Source organism: Bombus impatiens, unplaced genomic scaffold, assembly GCF_000188095.3.
Source record: "Bombus impatiens unplaced genomic scaffold, BIMP_2.2 scf_0008, whole genome shotgun sequence".
Taxonomy (NCBI): Eukaryota; Metazoa; Arthropoda; class Insecta; order Hymenoptera; family Apidae; genus Bombus; species Bombus impatiens.
Genome location: NT_176427.1, coordinates 143,064 through 170,733, shown reverse-complemented (window position 1 = coordinate 170,733; position 27,670 = coordinate 143,064). Strand labels below are relative to the sequence as shown.

Genomic DNA, 27,670 nt, shown 5'->3' with positions numbered 1-27,670 from the left:
GGTGTTGTAATAATTTTTTCTTGGGTAATTATAGAATTTTGTATAGTGCACTCGTTAAGATTTGTTTCATTATTATGTTTTATATATTGAGTAGATACAAGATCATGTTCTTTGTAAATATTTTCAGATTTTAATATATGTTTTATAGACTGATTATGTTTGTTTGCCTCATTTATGGAATTGGAAAAAGAAAAGGAAGTTTGAAAACGGATAGAATTATTAATAAGCGCTTCATTAGTTCCTAGTTGGTTAGGTCCAAATGAAGCGTCCATGAACCCTCAGCTTGGGAATCTTGAATAGAATGCACAGGTCAAATCATAATTCTTGAAGCGGCAATATTGCACATCTGTACGTAGCCAATCACCAGAACCTTTCAGATAATCAGTTTGCTCTAAATCACGTGGACAAGTAGCAGCGATTGATTCTTTGTTAGCAAAGATGGTCACAACAAATTTTTTTGGTTTGAAAGTGTTTAGAACACGTCGTATTATTTCCTCATATGATGCTTCTGGAATGTTACTCTCAAATGAAACATATGAAAACTCTGGCTCTGGTGTAATATGAATAGTCATGTAATTTCCCTGTAAAATACATATAATTACTTCTATATGTATTCTTTATATAATGTCAATTTTTTACTTTCCAGCAAGTATACTTACATTTCTAGATACTCCATTCATTGAATATCCACAAGGTTCAAACAAAAAATCATCTATAATCATGTTTGGAATAAGTTTGTCAATTCCTGATTTTTGAGTTGCTTCGTCTGCAGAGGAGCATACATCTCTAGTGAAAAGAGACATTACTTCTGGATCTAAATGAGTCATTAGGATCTCTAAAGTTTGATCTGGTTCTATGGGCTCATCTACAGACTTCTCTTTATTCAAAGTGTATAAATACCAACAATCTGAATCTACAGAGCCTAAACAATAAGCTTCCCCAGCTAGAAAAAAAATTATAGCAAATTACATTTTCCTTGAAACCTTTTCTTCATCATAATTATAACATTCATTTTATACAATATTACAAAATTTAAATGCATAAACATAAAACGTATTGTTACCAGGGAAGAATGTATCAAGCAAAGCAACTTCTTCTTCAAATGCTTGATGTGGGGATATTTGTAACTCTGGCTTCTTGTAATTTTTTCTTGAGTAAAATACATTCTGAAACAATAATTACAATTTTATATAACCCACATTTCAATATTTTCTGTTTTTTTTTAAATATAAATAACTTGATCATACATAGTAATAAAATAAAACTAATTGGAATATATATTTACAGACGATATAAAGACAAGAAGCATTAAATTAAAAATAATTTTGGACAAATGTATTGTCATGTGCTATATCGTGAGTAGGAGAGATCAATAAACCAAGAGGTAGAGATGTATCCTGTATACTAGAGGTTTCCTATATATAGACACATCATTTATCCATGCACTAGGTCAAGTTATATAGCCAAGTACTTTCAACTTCAATTAGTTTGCCTTAAATGGTAATGATTATAAACAAAAATTATAATAGTTTATAATACATTACTCTTGCAGTATAATGCATATATATCAGTAAAATAGACAATTTTTTATATTTTCTTTTATAAAAGTAATGTTTTACATATATTTTAAGTTTAATTAATAAGCTATACTTAAGAAATTATAAAATTTTCTAATTTGTGTATTAGTAACAAAATTAATTAATAATGAAAAATATTGAAGAAGTTTCATACCTCTACTTCTTCAAAGCCAGTATACTCTTTTACAAGTTCCAAAAGGGGCTCCAAACATTGAAGAGGGGTAGTTGTGCCACATGTTTTAAGGATAAGTCTACGCTTTGATAGGAACATGCTGCTTTCACTGTAAAATAAAATTAATACTTATAATATTTTGTATTTAATTCTGGATATGATTTATTATCAATTTTATTTGCAAAATTTATTCTTTATATTAAAATTATATCAAATATATTTTTATTTATATGCTAATATTATTTATATTTCAATCTTTTCTTATAAAATAAAATACAAATAATGGTATTTAATTGTTACATTTTAAGTGGTGTTATAATAATCTATTGCTAAATTCATGTAATTATTTGAAGTTGATTTATATAATTATGCTCAAAATGTAACATTGAATACAAGGTAAATGTACATTTCCTAAGAATTGTAATTTCATATATGAGCCTGTCAGAAACCAAACCGATTAACTCTACCGTTTATTAATTTCTTAATTCTATTAAACAAGTATGCAATTAACATTCAATCTTAAGAAATAAATGATTTACTTCTACAATTTCATTCATGGCAAGATAACATAAATAATAGTAAAATCTAAGGTAAATTTAAAGAATAGTACTGTAACATTATCACATTTCTATACTTTTTAAATATGGAGTTAACTAATTTAGTTTTTGAATGGCTCATATTATAACTTAAATCATTATCATATAATAGGAAGGAAATATTTTGTCGTCATTACTCCTCTGAAATATCGATTAGCGATGATGTCATACAAAAAGGCGTAATAAAATAAATTTTGTAGTTGAATTCGAAATGTTGCTCTAAGTCCTAAGCAAATGTTCATAATCGCTAAATAATAAATATTTAAACAGTTATGTAATAATATCTAAAATTAGTTTATTCTAGTAACATTAATTAAAGCTTTCCTTCGCAGACTAAAATAAACTGAGGAATGAATAAATAAAAACATATTAGAATATTCTATAATATTAGTAAATTCATATTTAAATGACTATCTTTTTGATTTAAAAAATTATATGTATAGGATGCCATATTTTAGTTTCCTTAGATAAGTATTTCGAAAATTATGGAAGATACTGAAATATGTTTTAGCCAAAAATTGTAAGAATCAAGGAGGGTAGATCATGGTGACATTTATTTGACCTTGAAATAACCTTGAAAAATTCTGCTAAAATAACAAACTGTTAACATAATCTTTCTCTCTTGATATCCTCTAACTTTTGTCTGAAGCATTTGCCTAAGTCTTAATGCAATATTCTAAATATTTGTTTGTGTATACATATACAATATATATATATATATTATTAATATTTTAAAAGTATTTTGATCATTTTTAATTAAAGTAAAGATATTTTACAACATATTCCTATTATACAGGGTGGTTAGTAACTGGTGGTACAAGCGGAAAGGGGGTGATTCTATGCGAAAAAAGAAGTCGAAAATATAGAATAAAAATTTTTCGTTTAAGGCTTTGTTTTCGAGAAAATCGACTTTGAATTTTCGCTCGGTACGCGTACACTTTACCACGTCTCGTTATAACGGATCTCGCTGTAGATCGTTGTCTCGATGGAAAAATTAAAAAAAAGAAAAAAAATTTTTGTTTAAATTTTTATTCTATATTTTCGACTTCTTTTTTCGCATAGAATCACCCCCTTTCCGCTTGTACCACCAGTTACTAACCACCCTGTATAATAGGAATATGTTGTAAAATATCTTTACTTTAATTAAAAATGATCAAAATACTTTTAAAATATTAATAATATATATATATATATTGTATATGTATACACAAACAAATATTTAGAATATTGCATTAAGACTTAGGCAAATGCTTCAGACAAAAGTTAGAGGATATCAAGAGAGAAAGATTATGTTAACAGTTTGTTATTTTAGCAGAATTTTTCAAGGTTATTTCAAGGTCAAATAAATGTCACCATGATCTACCCTCCTTGATTCTTACAATTTTTGGCTAAAACATATTTCAGTATCTTCCATAATTTTCGAAATACTTATCTAAGGAAACTAAAATATGGCATCCTATACATATAATTTTTTAAATCAAAAAGATAGTCATTTAAATATGAATTTACTAATATTATAGAATATTCTAATATGTTTTTATTTATTCATTCCTCAGTTTATTTTAGTCTGCGAAGGAAAGCTTTAATTAATGTTACTAGAATAAACTAATTTTAGATATTATTACATAACTGTTTAAATATTTATTATTTAGCGATTATGAACATTTGCTTAGGACTTAGAGCAACATTTCGAATTCAACTACAAAATTTATTTTATTACGCCTTTTTGTATGACATCATCGCTAATCGATATTTCAGAGGAGTAATGACGACAAAATACACGTGCTTAGCTAAGCTTAAAATTTATTACAAGTTTATTACTTTCCTTTAAATTGAATAAGATTTCAAAGCTAAACACTGAGGATACAAAACAGGAATGAAGAGAAGAGAAATTTCGCTTAAAATTAACATTAAACGATATAACCGAAGGAATTCGAAGGATTTTACAGAAATTGTATTCTTGATTTGTTTTTGAACAGCATTTTTGGCATACATAATGAATTAAAAGTTATCAAAGAATGGAGGTTATTAAAAGACATTTACTTGGCTTCCACTGTAATATTATTTTTAGTTTCAGATCTAGATGGTATTAGATGAAAATAAAGTAAGACAAAATATGCTTATGTACCTTCCGTAAAATACTTAGAAAACAACTGTAACGATAATTAATCAAATATATTATAATATATTTCAAACATGAGGTATATGTGAAACCCAGAGTTAGAGTGTATTAAGATCATACAATAGTATAATAATGATATTAAGTTCATATGTATGCTTTTGCAATTTTCGTTTGCTCTCCTTTAAAGCATGAAAAATGTGACTTAATAAAAGTCTGACTCTGAAATCAAAATATACGTATACACGTATGTATAATAATGCATATTATAACAACAATAACAACAACAACAACGATAATAATAATAATTTATCTTTTCAGCCTCCTGGCTATGAAAAGGAACTCGGTGTACAATTGTTATTCTTATTTGCTTTGCATTCTGAACGTTGCATCCTTCAGATACATATATGTGCACATTCTTCTTACCAGACTATTTAACTGTAGTATTAACTCAACTATTGCCTATCTATCTAATTATACTTATTTAACTCTTATTGTTTAACTCTTATCTGACTATTTAATATGAATCTAGTTATTCTTATTTGCGAATATAATTAAGAAAGTAGAATCTCAGTAGAAAGTTATTTTACCTCCTAGATATTATAGAAAGCATTATACTTTGGATATTTTACATATTTTTTTATATTATGTGCATTCTATTGGGTTGGCAACTATTGATTGCGGATTTTGTCATTAGGCGGTAATGACAAAATCTATATCTATATATATATATATATATATATGTATTATATTATATGTATGTATTATATTATAGTATTATAATATATATATAGGTCGCAAATTATTATGCATTTATAGGAAATTAAAAAGTGCGAAACTATATATTGGATTGGCAACTAAGTGATTGCAGATTTTGTCATATATTATTTGTGATTTAGAATAAATCTATTTTATGCTAGTTGATAATATTTGATCAAATCGTATTCTTACTACGGACGCGTTCATAACTTCCACTTGACTATACAAATATCACGATTTCTTCTAGAATTTACTATACATATATTATTTGCGGGTTATCATTGGTATTTCGTATAGACATTGACCCTAGATTTTCTGAGTAAATAAAGATGCACGAATCACATTATTAGTCGAAATGAAACGTGAAAAAAGTCAAGATAAAACGTTAAAGTACAGTGACCACAGACAAGATAACTGTGATACTGATTCAAGTACGATGACATAGAAATATAAATGAATAAAGTATTGATCTCTCCCTAAATGTCGCATTATTTCTCGCAAGTTCCATTTTCTCTAAATTCTTTGCAGTTTCTAAACTTCGCCCTAGAGAAATCCTTACTTTTCTATTAAATCTGAAATTAGTAATCTTCTGAAAGATATTTTGTTCCTCTTTTGTTATAAGACAAAAATTATTCTTGATCTTGATCATTTAAGATTACAAAGGATTAGTGTAATAATAAGGTAATTGTAGTAATAATATTGCAATAATGAAGTAATTATAACAATAAAGCAATAATCAAATTTGATAAAGATTATATAAAAGAATGGCATTTCATTATTTTTCTATGGGAGTATAATTTAAAAGTATTCATAATTTAAATGATTATATAACGCAATGTCAATTAGTTAATCCAGACTCATAATGCAGTAAACTCTACAACAGTCCGCTCGTGAATGGAGGACTCATTTTAATGTTTAGATCTCAAGTTCTCGGAAATCAGCCGCAATTGCTATTAGTAAACCATCTAGCTCAATAAATAATTACAGCTACAAGTAGTACACTAGTTATGTAGTACACTAATATATAAGTAGTAATTATAATTTCCGAATAAATGGTCACTCTTGCATATGTACATATATTTATTTTGTGTATAAACCTAAAAAATTTTCTAAAAAGAATAAAAAGTTCCATAATTTTCTAGAAAAAGTTGGCATTAAATTATATGTGTCAGTATTATCATTATTCTAGTTTATTAAGTATTATTTATGTATATCATTATTCAAATTTATTTCGTGAATAAATTTAAACAATTCTTGCAATGCATCATGAAACAAAATCTTATTGCAAAATATTCAAAATTAAACAAAAGAGAAAAAAGAATAAAAACTCATCCAATAGATGTTTACAATATGTATATATGTTATAGAAATATAATAATCTTTGTGCTTACGGGTTACATTACTCTCTCGTAAAGTAAATCGTTTGATATTAAATTTCATTTGAGAATCAAATCTAGTTTATCTCTTTTTCACATATATATATACGTACGTATACTCGCTCATTCACTCACACTTACATACATGGCGATGTGTACACGTTCACATGCCTGTCATATTGTGCAACGCGGAAAAACTGCGATGGAAAAAACAAGTATGAGAAGATCTTTAAAATGTCGAAGCATGACTATAGCGAATTATAAGCACCACAAAGTTTTAATATATAATAAAAGGAAAATATTTTGAATCGTTTTATAGAATTTTCTTTAATTTTACTAAATTTTGCAAATGCTGCTATATATAATAAATAAACGTGTACGTTTCCGAATATTATGCATATTGATTCAAACTCCTGGACTTTGTGGATTGATGAAATTTGTATCTTTGACATTAAATGACATCTGATGAACATTTTAAGCACACGGCATGCATTTAATGCTCCCTTATAATTGTTCATACAATTTCTTTAAAGCCACTAAATTTACATTCTTTGATAGTCATATGTGTTTTATTAGATAGCAATACATATATCACTATTTATAAAAAAAAAATTACATGAAATTACATAAAGTTATAATATTTGCAATAAGTTAAAAAGCAACCAAAATTGTAGTAAATTGGCAATTAGCAATTAATAGTGCAATTAGCAAAGATTGTAGGCTTTAAGCCTCACTATAATAAATACAAATAATAATGAAGGAGAACAAGAAATCAAATCAATAATAACAACAACTCATCAATGTAACCAGCAATTGCATTAAAGATTGACTAAAGCTATCTCAAACCATCAGAAGTAATAAACTTATAATTCGCTAGTACATAGTGGTTGTTTATATGTTTAAAAGGTGCATGTGACCTAAAATCTGAAATAAAAAGAAAGGGAATAGTTTATCAATTACTATCAATAGTAAAAAATTGCCAACTTTTACTGGTTAAAATGGTGTATACATATATTTAATACTTGAACAAAAGATGTGTATTTAATCAAATCTTGCCAAATATGTAAATTGAAAATGTAATAATGAACAATAGAAATTTTATCGAAAGAAATATTACAAATGATAATCTTTAGTTATTAATCAAAATATATATGTCCATTAAAAACTTCACCTGCTTGTGTCAATGATAAGATTATCGTAGACAATACAAGAATTAAAAAAATGTTCATTCATAATAAGCATATATATTAAGTAAATTTACTAATGATGTATTTTTATATATGAAGTTGTTCATTTGTCCATCTGGCGAATTTGATAAACGATTATCAGATGTAAATTTGAAAAATAAAATTGTGTAGACATCGTATATACCGTGCTTACCTAGTACTCAGGCTTGGGCAAATGTTATTTCAAATAAAGATAAAAAAATAATAATTTAAATTAGTTTAAGTACTTCCTTACTTTTATTTTAGAAACAGCACAAGGAAAGCAAGTTTATTTTGTGTTAAGATCAACTAAATTATTTTAAAATAATTTTTTATTTGAATTAAGATACTAAGAAATAAGGAATGGACAGAAATAGTAGCAACAACAAACGAAAAACAATTATAGGAAGTGGCAAACTTCATAAAGGAAAGAATGAAGTTGAATCTGAAGTGACTTTATGCATGAATGAATAGAGAAATCAAAGAAGAACAAACAGGACGGAAACACCAAAGATTGACACGTACATAGAAAATAATATTATAGTTATTATAAATATCATAGTTACATAAATAGGGATGTCAGATTTAGTTCTAGGGAATAGAGAGAAAATGTAAGAGACGAGCACATACAAAAAAAGGGTACTTTAGTGGGCATAAGCCTCAATATAATAAACGAATACAATACAGTACAATTTTAAATAAGATAATTATTTTATTATTACCTCTCAAATAAGATTAATAAATAATTTGAATTTTAAATCATTTGCTCCTATTTTAATTTCAATTATCCTTGAATAATGCATATCTCAGATTATAAAGAAATCAGTATTTCTGACGTAGATGACAATATTACTATAATAGAGTCAGAATATTACTTCAGGGAACATTTATTCAAATACGGAATATTAGACAAAATAAAAAATTATTTCATTAATTTTGATAAAAAATATTAAAATTATATAATAAATAATAATAGTTCAAAGAAATATCATTTGCTTATAAACTGATACATAGCTATTTCAAAATAACACCTGGCCAAATAAGATATGTATATCATTAAAAAATAAAAAATTTTACAAATTTAATTTAAACGTAATGAATTCTTTCGCATGATATGAAGAAATATCAAAATTCTCTATTGAGATTCTACCTTTTTTATTCATTTTCTATTCATAAAATGAAATAATTATATTCATAAAAATATGAATTTACATAAGAATCCGCAATCTAATCATAATTAATCATCAATATTATCGGTAGCCACTAATTTCATGGACATGGCATCACTCATAGTCTAAAGTCTAAAGCTATGCACAAACAATGCGAGGCAGACTCGCGAGGCTGTTTCACCACGCTCGAGTTTCCTCGTGCTGTCATGTAGATATAGTATGCGAGGCAAGCAAGTGAGGCAGAAAGAGCAGTTACGCTTTCGACAAAGTCGTTCAATACGCATCCAAACGAAGCGAGTAAAGAGCTGTGAGCAGAATTGTGCAGATTTACAATCAAATTACCAATTTATGCAACTCTTAATTGCAATTGAAATACAATTACAAAGTACAATGTAATTGAATCAAAATTATGAATTAAGAGCTAATCAAACTTAAAAGATAATAAGAGGAAGGAAGAAGCCACGTAAGGGTTTCAAACAGAAAAACATTATTATCCGTGATGAATATACATAAACATTTATTTCATCTTTTTAAAGTTTTCAGCTGTAATTCAGTTAAATTGTATTTGAATTACATCATACTTCAATTACACTCATGATTACAGTAATTAGCAATAGGGATTACAACGTAATTGAATTATTATGTAACTGAAGTACAATGTGATTAAATTACGCAATTAAATTATGGTTTAATTCAATTAGCACAATTGTGCCTGCAGGATACCTTTGATCTCGCCAAAAAGTCGACAATTGTTGGTTCGCCCTGAGACACGTCTCGGAACGAGGCAGCCTCGCGGGTTTGCCTCGCACTATCTGCACATAGCTTAACGATAGAGACGTGTCTCGCTAGCTTCTCCATGCAAACGGTGGTGTCACGTATTCCGGCAATAGCTACTTTATGTTTAACATTTGCATTTTTTCTACTAACTCTAACAGCATTAAAATTATATTTATGTTGGTCCAAAACAATTAATAATTACATATTTATTGAATCTAATGATATTTTTGGTTTAATGCCAGACAGACTCAATATTATTGTTAACATCAATATTATTGCTAAAAAGAAAAACGTATAAAAAATATATGAGAAATAAAAGGTGATAGCAAAAGTAATATGTGTTATGTAAGCTAAAACATAGCGTGTTGTATAAAATCGTAATAGTCTTTACATATACGTACGTATATTGTATATCATGCATGCACGCATTAGATACACGTGCTCACTACATACACATGCAATTACACGTATGTAAGTAAAAGTGTATAGAACTTGTAGATAGCAATACATAGTAATAGGATGGATCGCAGAAAAGATATTGATGACTAAGAAAGAGAACTAAATGATCAAACTACAAGTTCAAGTACAATTCCATTTAATCCAATGATATAATTTATATGTTCTTCGTTCGTAATATCACTGATGAATTGATCGAAGAATTTGCGAAGCTAAAAAATCTGCTATCATATTGTATCAAGTTGTATTAAGTATAAATAAATATTTTATGTTGCCTTTTAAGGAGAATTACAGTGAATCGCCATACGATTAAATTTAATATAATGTATGTAGTTCTTAAGATCTTGTACGAGCTCAATTCCATTATCAAAATTTGCAAACTTAATAACGACCAGAGAAATAATAAATATATGTGAAGCTAAAATCAAAAGTTCAAGTCAAGATATTGGAAAAACACATTGTATGCAATTATGCTGCTATTGTTCTTTTGAGTACCCAAAGAATACGTGATTAACGCATATGTAATGGCTAAAACATTGTTATTCTATATTTTCGACTTCTTTTTTCGCGTAGTATCACCCCCTTTCTGCTTGTACCACCAGTTATCAATGACCCTGTATACAAATCAGGATACACCAGAAAATTTTTGAAAATTTTTCATTGTTATTAATCATTGCTTTAAATAAAATTAACCAACTTACAAGCAAGACAACTGAACATAAATGAAATTCGTACATAATTTTAGAATGCGTTTTAGAACTAAATTAAAAATGTGGCCAAAATTTTATCACCGCTTCCAACATAGATGAACAACTTTCAATTGATCTTACATAGTACTATCATATATTATGTGAGCATATATATTATTTTTTTTTATTATGTAACATTCGAGGAAATAATGGGAAATATAAAATAGTCGTTGATATTATATTAATAATTAATTTATGATTACTTTTTGCATTTTCCCTCCTAAATATTAAGTACTATTAAATACTGTTTTAAAATATTTATGAATGAAAAATAAACATATTTAAACAAGTTAAAAATAAACTACATAAGGCTAAATAAAATTTGTTTATATTTTAACAATGAGATCCTAACTAAAACTTAAGTTTATCTATAGAACACGCTAACAAATATGTATACTTGCTATGTGAAATAATCACATTGATATGAAATATATTTTGTTTTAGTTTTGATTTAGTTTCAGTTTTCTGTAAACTAAACCAACCAAGTTTCTTTTTCAAAGCTATTGGACCGAAAAGTAGAAATAAATGAATAGTAAATGAAATATATTTTAAATAATATATAATTTGAGTAATATTAAAATAAATATTGAAGAAATATTAATCAAAAACACTTTCAATATCGTATTTATGCAAATACAATCCTATTAATATTTACATGAAAAAATGAAACTGATAATTTAAAGTGCATCTCCATAGGAGCTAGATTAAGATACATCTGGTATATGTAATTAACTATGAGGAATGATTAGATTAGATTAGATTAGATATTCCAAACAGCAATGCATATTCATCACTAATATAATACAAACAAATAAAATAACAGTACTCAAGATATTCTAATAATTACCTATTTTTAGTATTTATCTTATTCCAAGATGAATGATTTTTATCAGTATTCAAAATAAATAAAAATATGTGTAATATCTTCCCAAATTAACATAAAAGAATAGAAATAGTTATATAATTTCGATTATTTTGCATCAATTAATGTTTAAAATTATAAATAATATAAATAAAATTATAAATTATAAATAAAATATTAAATATTAATAAAGCAGTTGATATATTAACGAAATAACGAAGTAATAATTCATAAGATATTAAAAGTAAAATTGTATTAAAAATATTGTTATACCGAAATGTAAAAAGACGTAAATAAAAAATAAGAAAACATGAAACAAATTTTTTGTCATGAACAATTTTGTCTCTAAAAAGTTGTAATTTAAAAATGATATGTTTAAAGAATCAGCATTGAAAACTGTGATAATATTCGTTTACTCGATGATTTTCCTCGACTTAACAATGTTATCAATAATTAATTTATTAATAACCAAATACTTTATTTCATATATTTCCTTTTCAAGAACATATTTTACTATGAAATTCACTACATATTTAATCCTATTACATTCTTTGATTCATTTTCATTTTGACCCAATTATATTTTTATCGTTAATATAGTGTCGCTAATATAACCTCATTGTTGATGCGACATTAAATCTTAATTAAAATGAAAATTTCTTAAATCTGAAGGAAAAGCGAAATAATCGTCATCGATATATATGATTTTTCATTTCAGCTCTTTGCTATACATATACATATATCTATTAAATCTTTTTCTTTGTTAAAACGAGCGAGAAGAATTTCCTTTCCCGCTTACTTTACATTATTGGATTCTGTTTTTTATAGTATTATTATGAAATAGAATTCCAAGGATTTATTTAACTCCACCGTGTTCTTTTCGTCATTACCAATCCAATCATATTTTTCTGTTATCTTAGAGCATCTCAAGTTTGAGCAAAATATGAAAAAACTGCTATTGGTATATATGATTTTTTGTTTTAATTTTATGCTAAACATTTGCTTGAAACATTAAAAATCTTTCTGTTGATTTAGATCAAAATAAGATTAACAAATATATAATAAGTAATAAGTATAAAATACAAATAGATAAGTATAGAAATTCTAGGATCTTAGGGTTAATATTTCTGTTGCTGAAAAAAAAAGATAAATGAAAAAAAGCTATTTATTCTTTCCTAGTCTAATTTTCATTGGTTTCTCTGATTTTATAAAGTGTTTCTTTCTTTTATAGCTGTTTTGTTAAATGCTTAATAATATAAATTACATCTTTTCCTTGACTCAACATATAATTTAAAAAAGAAGAGATCTTCGCAATAATTTCATAAAGTTTGGAGAAAATTATAGTACTTCTAGTAGGTACTATGATACTTTCTTTGTGTCCCTGGTTTCTGCAATGGGCCTGTGTATAGGTTTTATTCTTCTAACACATTTTTTGATAACTTAATAAAACAATATGTAAGTTAATTTATGTATGTTTTATTATAATGTTTATATAACATTTACGCGTTATTTCACTACTTAGTACATAATGAGTTAACTTCTCAATTGTTTTGTTCGATCTGCCTATTGCTTGAAAAGGTTTTTACGAAGATAGATATTTTTATTGATTGCTTTAAAATGCTAGTGTGTATTAAATACATGCAAAAATTTTAGTCTGTTTTTCAAACGTTAATATATGATTACTTTTCAGCAATACCATTTCCCGCCTTTTTGTGCAATTGTTTGGTTCTTATTGATCTGCCTGAAATGCCAACTCCATGATCGATTGGTGACAATAATTTCACAAAACAACAGTGAGTATAATGACAATAACGCTAGGCTGCGTGTAATTCGAATCCTTAACTTGGGTTGGAAAATTCTTGCGCGCGCGGCGTACTTTCCAGATTGGACAGATGAATCAACACTTATTCAAGTCGATATAGCACTTTTTAACCGGACACTTTCGAAATGTTGCAGAAATACGAAAATGACCCAGTTATCTTTTTTTGACGGAATCCGAAACTTGACAGAAAGTCATACAAATTGGAGGAAAATATTTCGATTATAATTAAAAACATTCGGGCAATTTAGACACATAAAAATAAGACTTTGTAAATACTTGAATCTAAATTTGGGAATTTAAATTTTATCTCCACGAAGGCTGAACTTCACCTTTCAAGCAATAAATGAACCTATTACTTGTGCCAAATGTTACTAAAGAGACGGAATTACATAACGATATTTTCATACTATTTTTGGTTTGCGAGTTATTTGTTATTTAGCAAAGCTTCCGCGCAGTAATTAAAATATTTGAGATTTTACAGCTTTGGAAATTTATATTCCTCTATCAAAAATAGATATTTCGTTTATTTTTTCTTGTTCAGTACAAAACTTTATACTATTATTTATTAGTTGATAGATTTTATGTTCCACACCTTCGCGCGCGTTTCGATTTCGATATAATCATTGACACGTAATATCACAACAGTGTTTCGATTTCTCTAGCGATTTCTTGATAAAACAAATCTTCTAATTGATATAGGAACTAATAAAAATTATTATCTTATTTATTGTTAAATATTTTGCTGGATAATTGACTTTTCGTTGAGGCGATATAGTTTAAATGTGTAGAAACGATTTCTTAATCGTACTTTCAACAAACGGTATGCATAATCTACGAAGATTAAAGAATAATTTGTTTATATATCCAAGCAAATACAGAGATAATTAATAATTAACACATTTAAGAAAAAAGAAACGTAGATATTGATCAAATCGATAAAGATACTTTTGAAACTATTTAAATTCACATTTATTTCGAAAAAAGAAAAGGTGTTATAAACTATTATATGATATATTATACTTTTATATACTATATTTTATTATTTTGTACTTTATATACTTATCATATTGTTAATATTTTTCAAAATTATATTAAATATGCATATCTATAACATAGATTATACTATGCTTTAAGTCTCACTACAATAAACAAATACTAATAATAATTATTATTATTATATTTTACGTATTTCTTGTTTAGAACTACTGCGTACACAGTATTTCACTAATTCTATATTATAATATTATAATTGATAAGTATCATAAAATTTGTTCTTTTCATTTCATTGTACGGAGATTTTATATTTTGTACTCTACGTGCATTCCAAAACTACAGCTTGATAATCTTGAAAGAATTCGCATGCTATTTTAAAGGTCTTATCATCTCAAGCAAGAAAGTTAATAAGAGTTTACAATTTATCTCATTGCTTGCAAAATATGTTTGATGATAAACATTGCTTCCGCTTTCCTTTGTTCTCCAATATTTTATTTCTTTTCTCTCCCTTTCATTCTAACGATTAAATTTTACATTTGCTATATTTTAATATGCGCTTAGTACACTTTATTTAAAATTAAAAGTACAGATATATGATTAGGAGCTTTGTTTCTTCAATAAAAACTTAATATACAGGATATTTAAAAGTAAAAAATCTATTACTTTATGGCCTTATACCATATTCATCAAGAAGAATAAAAAAATATTTAATCAAGAATTGTTTTTACTGCAAGATTAATGTTTTTAGTTTAACATGTAATTTTGTACCTTTCTATAAAAATAGTTTATAAGCACGATTTACTCGTCCAAAATGAACAATGTAATTGAATTACATAAATAAATAGAACAAGGCAACAATATTTAGAAATATTAGGTTGTCCGAAAAGTTTCTTTCGTTTTATGAGGAAATAATGGATGCACAATATTTTCCATTTTATATTATTTTATCGAATTACGTATGACCCATTTTGTTCTATCAAAATAAACATCACAACGTTCGACAAATTAGGTTTCATGTATAAAGATGCATTGTTGTAAAAGGCATGTCTGTAAAAGAAAGACACTTTTTGGACAATCACTTTCAAATATGTAGATAATAATATGTAGATATGGCACGTCAATTCATAATTTAAATACTTGAAAGTCAAAAACGTAACTTTAGAAGTGTTATGTTCGAATGCAAGGAAAACATCAACTAAGCATTTATTTAAAAAGAATCAGAAATAAAATTGTATACCTTCGTTGATATTAGTGATAATCTTTAGCTGTAGTATGATATATTCTCCTGGATCTCTTTAATCAGTATATGTAAATACATATCTCTAAATTGACTTATTTACTTCTATTTAACGTGCTATTTTACATCTATTTAAATTACTCACAAATATAATATTGATTAATCATTTTTTTACCCCTCTAAATGAGTACTGTAAGCTCACTAAGTTTCAGATTTTATTCTAAAAAAATAAATTTTGGATTCCAGTTTTAAATGTGTTAAAAACGTAAATTAAACACTTCTATTATCACTTATAATAGTAATTCCAACAACAATAACAATAATAATTATAATAGTAATAATAATAATGATAATAATGATAATAAAGTAGTTTAGTATGATAAAATAGTCGCTTATCGACTTCTGCCTGTTACGACCTTATCTCGGTGCAAAGATTTTTCTTATTTTCTATTCCTATTATCTCTCATTACTGACTATTATTAAGCACTCCTGTAGTTATTTTTAACGCTTTAATTCCTGTATATTTTAACATTTTAATTACTCCAAATTTCCTTAAAAGATATGGAGAATACGCAAAAATGTTTCAGATAGCAATTGTAAAATATCACTAGAAGCAACTCACATTTATTCGATTTTCCTATGACCTTGAAGAAACTTTGAATTTTTCCATCGGAAATCGATATTCTCTATTCCATATGTTTATAACGAATACTAAAACGTTTTGAAAACATCATTTACTTTTGGCCTTTACGCGAACCATCCCTGAGATAGAAACTTTCAAAGCTCACAGGTTGCCGACATTCGCATTACCTGATATACAATTGTTTAAAAAGGTTCTTACATGATACTTATATCTATGGATTGATTTAATTTTGTTGTCATCCTTGAAATTGTTATATTTCAATTTTGCCTCTATTTCAATAAACAAAACAAATTTTTAATGTTTTAAGAAATCGTGCCACATGGAATTGTAACGAGAAGTCGCATAACTTTTTTTACTTTTTTTCTAAACTTTTGTTTCAGGTTTTTAAAGCCTTTCGGAAATTTGCAATGGAAGAATTCACAATGGAGCAACGAATAAAAAGTAATTAGAAAATAGGGATTGATTACTCTTCGTGGCATTACACTAAACAGTAATCTTTATAGAATACAACCTACGTTGATGAATAGCTCTTGGGTTTTCACTTTTCGGTATCCGAAAACCTGGTGTTCTGTTTAACATACCCATTGAGCTGAAAATGGGGCTCATCTCCCATTAGAATAACGTTAGAACAATGGAACACTGAATTTGAAAATAAAATCCAATTATTTTTGCTCGTTGTTCCACTGTGAACATTTCCATTATAAATTTTCAAAAAACAAACTTTATAAATCTGAAACAAAAATTTACATATATACAATAAAAAGGAAGTTATACAACCTTTAAACGGATAAATGACCTTTGTGCCACCTTGTGCTAATAACAAATTAATAATAATAATATATTATTATTATTTTCTGAGCTTTCAAGATATTTTCCAAAGTTAATAAAATACAACTGGTTCGGTAATAGAACTAATGGAAAAAGTATCATATGTATTATGATATATAAGGAATGGTTTATAGAAGTTTTACTTTAAACTGAGATAATACAACCTTTTTGTGATTGATTAAGATTTAAATATTACAAATTATAAAAACATGACTGAGTTAATTCTCAATATAATGGTTTGTGTTCAGACAACTCACGCTGCAAGCTGTTAATATATGCATGTTGTATGTATGTACACATACATATATTATATATGGACGTTTCTGCATTCAACACAATGCAACGACTCGTCTAATATTAGACTGAACACACAAAGATTAAAAGAAAAGAACGTATTAAATCACATGTTCTATTTTTTATAAAGAAACAATTTTAAAATTCAGTACACTTTCAATATCAATGTTATTTTAAAATTGTTTTTTTATTTCGTTTGGGGGGCTGAACATGCGTTCTTTCATCTTCTTTAAAATTTTCAAAATATTGCTTATCATGATATTAAAATATCATTTCTTTTAAAAATTGTACTTTTAACTTTTACAATATTTCGTCTTGTTAGCTACTTTTAAAAGATTTAGATCTTTGAACTTTCCTGTTTTTTCAATTATGTCTTTACTCTACTTATTATGTTCTATAATCCTCATATGGAAAAATGTCTGCTTGAATGTTTAAGATAACTCCTTTAGATTTTATCAACCAATATTTACAATGTACATACAGTCAGTCACGAAAGTTTTCATATACTCTATAACAAGGCTATTTTTATTAAAATAAAATTTTATCGCAACGGTAGAAGTATACTCAATGCACACACGAGTAATTATGTAGGAGCAACGTATGTATAATATATGTATAGGACTTATATAAGAGCTACATAAGAGTAGTAAATATAGTTTATTTTAAGCGAAGTAAGCTAAAAATTAATTTATAATTAAAAACAGAACACGATTTCCAGAAAATATCAACTGTAGTTTTAAATAAAAAGGCTGTATAAACACAATTATTTCTTTTGATCTGTTCAAATATTTTTGTACAATTTTGCTACAAAAGTTATTAAATTGTTACTTCACACTTACTAAATATAAAATATAAAATGACCCTATTCTAGGGTATATGAAGACATTATATTGACTATAAGACTTTATATTCATTGATAGTTAAATATTGTTTGTCTATTAATTTAAGTCAAACAAGATGTCAAATTGCGAATGCTTTCTTGTTTCATGAATTCTTTGTCTCACACAGTACACTGGATACATACGAAATTCGAATCACTTCCTTTTATGAATTTAAATTTACAATCAATTAATCATTCTGTGGTCACAGCAACATATGATATTGGTCATACTACTCATGATTTTCTAAATCTAAATCTTATCTAAATCTTTTGACGATATTAACCTTGAAAATAAACAATATAGTAGACCTGCAAATATTTCAACAAATCTAGAATGACAGTAGTCTTTCGAAACTAATATTTAAAAAATTTTGTCTCGTTGACAAAAGCGACGCATTAAAAATGTAAGTTCCTATTTGGTATAGTCTAGGTAAGATATTGAAAGGTATAAACCATGTGACAAGATAAGGAAATGGTTGAGGGAAAGTAGACCGAAAAGTAAAACAAAAGACAACGGAAATATGCATGTATATTGTATATATCACCGTTTCTGCGAAGATAAGATGTGTAATATGAGAAACCGCGATAGGATCGATAAAACATTTAGTTGAACATTGTGTAGCCATGGAAAGAATGAATTTAGATGTGGAAGAAATTTTGCAAGATGGGAGGTAATTGAAAAAGATTTACATTAGAGATTATGTTATGTAAGTACAAAAGTAGACTCTTTAATGACGTACTGTGCAAAGGAATACATATGAATGATGGATGAGGATATGGATATTCAAGATATTTTTGTAAACCAAGTCCGATTTCTTTTAAAACAATTTCTAGTCCGTGAGATTAGAATTTAATGAATATATATTCTACAATGTAATTTCATTATTGCTCTTAAGACTAGTTCAGATACGCTCCAGTACAGTAGGCACGTAGCAATTTACACTGTTTACTTTGGAAAAGATCACAACGGATGATTGCAATTCAGCCTCGTTTCATCCACAGTGATCCTCTAAAGCGAACAGTGTAAATTCGACTTTACCTGCTACTTCCTTACTGTACTGATCGTGTCCGAATCAGGCTTTATGGAAGAAGACGTGGAAATGGTATTAGGGGCAATGGGACAGGTTCGAGGAAATAGAGACACTAAGGAAGATAAAAAAAGGATGAGGGAGGGAGGGAGGCAGGGAGAGAGAAAGCAAGGAAAGAGAGGGAAAAACAAAGGGGTTAAGGGCAATAAGAAGAAAGAGAAACAAAAGCAATATTAAACTCCGGGAAGAAATTAAATAGGAAGTATGGCGGAAAGAGAGAGTGAAAGAATTTAAATAATATGATAGGCGTTATGTGAGATATATATATATATATATATATATATATATATATATCATCAATTCAATATATATATATATGACGCATTAAACTGTAAAAAATGAAAAGTACGTTGTATACCTCAATTTCATATAGCTACTGTAAAACGCAGAAAGTTTTTCAAAAACGCAGGAGCAAGACAAATGTTAAACTCAAAAATCATATATAAATAAATGTCATGTAATGTCTCCACATGTAACCAGTGAAAATCTAAAATACGTAATTTATAGACGTAAAGTATATAGTATGAATGAAAGTATAGGTAGAGAAAAATGAATGAAGAAAGGTAAACATAGAAAATAAGAAAAAATGTAAATAAAAGCTAGAAGTCCTAAGCCAACAGGTAAGAACTACATATATATAACAAATAAATAAATAATAAATGATACTATCGCCCTTAAATATTCGGACATCTTAATCAATTCATAATAGTACTAAATTAAATACAAGACTTACCCTTCGACGTACTATCGGTTTCAAATATCAGTATTCAAATTAATTTCGATATCGATTTCTTTCTGCTATATATTGGATTGTAACATATGAAATGCCCGTTAGATTGCGTCAAATTCTTTATTCAGATTATATCAAAAAATATGTTAATTTCTTACAATATAATTTAAACAAAATTAAATATCGATCTATGTTGTTTCTTTCCCTGTATTCTTTTGTTTGGAATATTGTTGGAAGTTAGGAGTATTCTCTATCTATAATAAAACAGTGAATATTCTAGTCTAGTATTATGCAAAATTTTTATGTATAAGTCTAAGTATATTCCTTTTCGTATCTTTTATTTTCGCGCTGGTTGATGAAATAATTCAGTATTCCGTCGTTTCTAAGATGAATGTGTCATATCAATAAATATATTTCTTATACACGAAAAACAATTATTTGCTTTCCTTTATTTTATCATTATTTGTAATGATCAAATATTTGGCAAATAAATAATTTGGAAATGATATGTCTGAAATTTATGGATTTATTCATCTGCAGTTTTGGAATTTATTTGCAAACAACTTTATTTTCAAATTATTTTATTTGGAGTAATTATTTGATTTACTTATTCATCATTTTTATTTGAAATAAAAGATGTTAAATCCTGTTTAGAACTTTTTCTATTCGATTTATATAGCTTACATAAAGAGCTTCTTAAACAATAAAACAATTTTACAACGTTATTATGAACACCAATTTTCTTACAACATTAGTTTTTAAAAATCAATGTTTTTATACACGATCATAAAGAATAGAATTAGTCAGAGGTCTTTTTATCTCGCAGTTTTTCATTACGTTATATTTTATGAAAAATAGAAAAGTGTTTGGATAATTTTATGCAGCAATGCATATAGAAATAAGTTTGTAATATTTACAAGAATGACATTAATTTAAATAGAAAGATGAGTGACGAGAAAATTTAGTAAAACGAAGTTCCATTTCTTAGTCAGTGGGACTATAAATAAAGTTTATCTTTCTATTTATATAAGATTCTGTTTAAAAATTTGAAGTTAACCTTCATAGGACTCCTCAAGATTATCACGAAGTCAATATCAGCATCATCTGTTTACCTTGATATGCTACAACCTTTGTCTAAAATATTTTTTCGCATCTTCCACATTCTTGCAGATATTTGTCATCGAAGAGTAAAATAAAACACTGTGATTATATCTGATTCATATGATTAACTGATTCAACTGTTATAAATTACTAATAAGTAGAATACGGATATTTATATAAATTCATATTTTTATGCGCACGATTAAAAAATTGAAACTTGGATATAGACAATCGTTTTATTTATTAAATATTATAACGTGTATAATATTTTGGCTATTTTATATGTTTATGCTTATTGCGTACATTCTGCTCATTCTTGCACTTAAAAATTTTGTATAAATGCGTAAAAATCCAAAATCTACTAATAACCCACATGTAGCGATATACAATATTTTAAGAGTGCGTAAGTGTAAATTTTTAAACTAAACATGTAAGAAAGATATGAAGTGTTTATATATAGTTTACCTGAGAACATAAGCATCCACATGCTCGGTGCGACAAATGCTGATAATTTCACAACGAACGATTTTTAGTAACGATTGCCACTTCCATCTGAAATAAAATTTTATCTTTGATCAATATAAATTTATATGGAAATGAATCTTAAATATCGTTTATTAAGTATTTCCTTTTATTATCTGTCGTGTTAGTTATTTTAAAGAGTAATACGTAAAGAAATGTATATTCATAAGGAGTTGAGTATCATTCTTAAACAATAATTCAATATTATTAATAATTATTCATGATTATTCAATATTCAATCGACTGCTTCTTGTGAACATTTATATAGTTAATCCATTAATTTCAACTATATATGCTCCAAAAGGTATATGCGAAAAACATTGTATAATATACGGATGATGCAATAAATACAAATACAAAATACGTACAAGGTAAATCTCGTATTCAGAAAAATAATCAATTTCACATTTTGGTGTTAAATAGAGAATAAAAATATATATATCTGAATTATTTTACGGAGTAAGCTAGCATATTACTTAATTAACATTTTATCATAGAGAATCAATTAACAATTTTGTCATTCACGGATTAGCAATACAAAAAGAAAAGGTAAAGTGCGGTATTACTATAACCAGTTATAATTTTTATAACATGCATGAAATAGTCATAACGGTAAGAATCTGGTAATAATATCAGTTCATTTACAATTCGAATATAAACGATGCAGAAATTATAATGATGATATTTACATACGTGAGAAGATAAGGATAGCTGTGCGAATCGATGGAAATTTAATTCGTATACGAGATTAATAATAGTTAGAGAAAATTGTTAGAAGAAATTCTTAGACGGAATTCTAAGAACATGAAAAATTGTATAATTTTCCCATAATGATATTTGATATAATACGTCAATACAATATACAATGTGTCTCAACAATCGTGATACAATCGGCAATAGGGTGATTCTACGTGAAAACATAAGTCGAAAAAATTTTTTTAATATATATATTACACTTACAACTAACTCTATTGAGCCAACCAACAAATTATGATATGTATAATATGATAATGTGGGTATCGTATGCGCGTGGATAACACTCAATAGTGCTTCCACTTCATGGTCGAAAGTATAGAATAAAATTTTTTAACATGATATTTTGTTTCGAGAAAATCGAGTTTGGAAATTTGTCAAGTATACTTGAACTTGGCTAATTTCAAACTGAACGGGGCTAAATAATAGAGAGGGCATGAATTTCTTGAAATAATTATTTCTTTATTCGTTTCATTTCACTCAAAATATTTTAATATTCAAATGTTTCTATTACCGTCACATTTTACACAACTAGCATTCAAATGATAAATACTATTAAAATACATGTGCTATACAGGTATTGAGATATAATAAAATAGTTTTCTCCTTGACCCTGAATTCTATCTTTTGATATTTTACACTTATTTCGGTTGCCCAAAAAATCCAATATTTCTATGAATCTCTTAATTATCTCTAGACATTTCAATTTATTCGAAACAATTTTTTACTTGTATCTATATTTACGTAATATTTGCATTTAGTTTATTAATTACGTCAGAATATTTAACTTAATATGCAATGCATAAAATGCCTCTGGACAAATATGATTTCTAATCATTCTATGTCATTAAATTATAATATGAGTAAATTAACTGTATTACAGTACAACGTATAGTTTTGGATTTTTGTATATCCATACATGTGTATATTTGAGATAAACGTTTTATTATTAAATCAAAGTGAAAAATGATATCAAACATTGCATTTAACAAGCGAATATGAATAGCATGGAGCTTGGATAATATTTAAAATAAACTATTTATTTAATCCGTTATAAAATGTTACAGATGTTACAGATTTTTATTTTGTTACAAAATGTAAAGTAAAGTAATTGAAGTAACTGAATGTTGATGATGTTGCATTTTACTGAATGTGGAAGCAAGGTATATTTCTATATATGACTATTCGTTTAACTTCAAATTTACTTATATTTGTTTTCTTAAATCTGTTCCTGTTTTCAAAGACATATATCTCCCTCTTAATCTTATTTTATTTACTTAATATGTTTCAATATACATATTTATGAATGTTGTTGTGTGAAATGTGGCGATAATAGAAACGTTTGAATATTAAAATGTTAAGATGAAACAAATAAAGAGATAATTTTGAGAAATTAATTGTCTTCCTGACGAAGTAAAAAGCTTTCCATAATTTACTTTATTTACAGCAAATTTGAGGAAATTAAAACTGTAATATTCTTTGTAACAATTTGTAAGTACGAAATGAAAGATTTCGTATGCAAAACAAGGAACAAAGAGTAAAACGCTCTGCATATACTGTACTGTAATATACGCTTCTGCATATTTTCCGTTTGTGCTTGCCAACACGTTTAGTTCGTCTAATTATAAAAATTTATAGTTGTTCTACTGCCTTGTGTTCTTATGCATTACTACAAGAGATAAATATATAACGTGTATAACGAAATCCTTTAGTATTTCATATAAGTGTAAAATCATGTAGTAAAGCACGTCGAAAATTAATGTGATATTAATAAATACAGTAGTCGTCAAGAAGCAATGTTTGCTAACGTAGATACAAATATTAGAAATTAAAATTAATAATTAAATAATAAAAATAACAATAATAGTTATAATAATAATAATTACATTATTGTACTTGCAGAATTAATACAGATTATCGGACAAATACATGTATTGGGAAAAGATAAACTAGAAAACAACACTAGAAAAAATAAGTAGAAAAATAATTTAAAAGAATATAACGTCAATAATGGCGATATATTTCTACAAACATAAAATTTATTACACAGAACTTCAAAATCTGATACTTTCATGCTTTTCAAACATTTCGAAATACAAAAAATAGATAAATGTTTAATTTTCTAATTTGTAGATATAACAGCAAGTACGAGTTCATCGAATATAAAATAAACAAACATTGAAGTTTTTACTACACAATTTACCAATAAAATATTAGTTTCTTTTTAATTTATTATTTCGATCAAAATTTATTTGGAAATTTAGATTATATTAATATTTAAACTTTTATAACAACATAAAGTTAAAGTTATAAATAATTAGTTTTATTTTCTCTCTGAGCAAATTATAATGCTGCCGAGTGTTGCTGTAACGTCCTAACAAATACTCTTTCCACTTTCATTTCCTCGTAAAATAATATATATTTTATATATTATTTATATATAAATTATATAAATTAAATAACATTCACTTTGTATTACGCTACTGCGCTTGTATGTGCTACTTACGCTAGAGCGTTTTACTCTTTTTTTTGCAACATTCATTTCTTTTTTCATGTATAAACTGTTTCACAAATTTTTTATACTATTTTTTTACAAAATGATAATAATTAACTTGAGATATTTTTCTGTTAAAAGCTTTCATAGTAGCTTCTCATTGAATACAAAATATAAGTCTCTTAAGCTATGTACATACAGTGCGAGGCGTTTAAGTACCTGCCTCGTACCGAAATGTATCTTACGGCGAGGCTGCCTCGGAACAAGCAAACGATGGTTGGTTTTTTGGTGAGATCAAAGGTGCCTCACAGTTCCTTCGTTTGAACGGGTGTTGAAACGACTTTGTCTAAAACGTAACTGCTATTCACCCTGCGTTACGCACTCTATGTTCTACGTCTACGGTACAGCACGAGGTAACTCGAGCGAGGTAGCTACATATGAGGTGAGGCAGCCTTGCGGGTCTGTCTCACACTGTCTGTGCATAGCTGTAAACTCTTCTCATGTAGATATAGAATAACTATATACAAAACGTGCGTAATGAATGTGAGTATTATATTTATATTCACGATTATCAATAAAAGGATAACTATTATATTTTATGTTATAAAACATTTATCAATTATTTAATAGAATTTATACATACAATATGAAATTTTTTATAATTTACACGTTAAGTAATACAAAAATGCAATTATTGCATAAGTTTCGAAATTGATAATAACATTTCATATTCCTGCAATTTCTGTCTATTTCTTCTTATACACGGTTTATTAAATTGAAAATTTGAAATATTTTGATAATATTTATTTGACATAGTTTGATTCTCAATTAAATGAAAATATATTTATATACAAATGTTACATAAATTATACAAATGTATTGTAAATAACTATATAACGTGCGTTTCTCAAAAGTACTAATAAAATGTTAACAAAGTAAAAAATAAAAAGTAAAAAATAATACAATTACTATTAAGAATAATATTCTAATTATCATACTTCTTCATGTAAGTTGCATTTATTTCCTGTTAAAAATTGATCAACCAGTAGATACCACCCCATCAAGCCTATCATCGCATGTTCACTAAATTATTTAATTAAATAAATCACTATCATGCAATATATTCTAAGACAATAGACATGTATTACAAATGTATTATTTTCTGTAATAATATGGTAGTACCACAATTTTCGGTTATCTACCTATACTAATTGTTGTACATGATTTGTATATTCTGCATTAATGTTGAAAAAAGCTTATGTCATTATGTGTTACATTAATTTATATTCGATTTAAAAAGTTAAGGAAATGTTTATGGTCAATGTAAAAATTGACACCTTCAAATTAGCGTTTTTTTCAACCAATGATTTACTCTAAATGCTAGTAAAGTACCAGAAAAAAGGAAAATCGCATCGGTGCTTATGTCTATTTATATTCAATTTAAAATAAGGAGATAAAGCGATGTATATACACATCAGAGTCTCGTAGCCTCGCTTTAAGCGGTCGGTATTACTGGAACGAGAAGAGAAGGTGGGCGCATCGATCTTCGCCAAAAAACACGACATATATATACTACTGTAAAATTCAATGTATTCAATGTAGTGCGCCGAATATTTCTCCAACAAAATCATTTTTTTTAAGTCAAACACCGACTGCGATATTCAACAATTTAATCAAAGTCAAAGAAAGTAAAAGAAGAAATGTTATAAATTAATAGTTTTCTATTTTCCTGTCCAAAATATTAACACACGTGAGAAACTAATTCTCAAATGAGTGTTAGGTTAAGCGTACTAACGATTATGACCAGAACACTATATCACAAAGTACCGGCGATATGGTCATGGTTGCCAGGCCGGTTTTGTTTTATCAAAACATTTATTTCAAATAAAATTATATGTCATTGATCAATTTTTAATATTTATAATACCTCGAATGGCATTACGCTTTCGTAAATAAATTGACGTTCGAATATAACTAAAAATTTGAATATTTTTATTAAACCGTATTATACAAAATTGATATTACGTGGAATATAATAAGTTACGATGAAATTTTACATAAAATTATATGATTAAATTTAAAAGATTACTACGACTAGAGGAAACAGTTGATTAAATATGAGAGAGATAACATGTTTCAACTCACTGAGGAATCTGCCTAAGATCGCCCTGCTTTCTGTTTATGCTGCTGCTGCTTGTGAACCAAATCTCAAGGAGTTTCTCCACTCCTTCGAAAAATTGCACACTATCGGTGCTGTCGTTTTTGGTGGCTGCCATCCTTTGGAGGCACAAAATTTTATTCACAACTACGATATATGTGAAAACAAACAAAATTTCCTTCTTGAGTTTGTGTTTCGCTCCAAATGTATGATAAACGAACAGTCTCACCGAACTTTGCTTTACTACTGAGAACAAGTGATCGAGTAATCATATTGGCGGTGGTTTCTATCTCTCTCACTCTCGTTTGCGT

The 27,670-nt window shown here is 26.9% G+C and overlaps 1 protein-coding gene across 1 annotated transcript; it reads right to left on the bottom strand.

The window, feature by feature from the left end:
- Positions 1–46: 46 nt before the first annotated feature.
- On the bottom strand, positions 47–27,667 carry LOC100742284 (S-adenosylmethionine decarboxylase proenzyme). The gene is made up of 6 exons (XM_003484357.4): positions 27,347–27,667; positions 21,898–21,984; positions 1,732–1,858; positions 1,064–1,166; positions 660–943; positions 47–581 (listed from the first exon to the last, which is right to left on the bottom strand). Exons 1-6 carry the CDS (start codon positions 27,475–27,477, stop codon positions 279–281), a joined length of 1,035 nt encoding a protein of 344 aa, XP_003484405.1. The 5' UTR covers positions 27,478–27,667; the 3' UTR covers positions 47–278.
- Between the last annotated feature and the right edge of the window lie 3 nt (positions 27,668–27,670).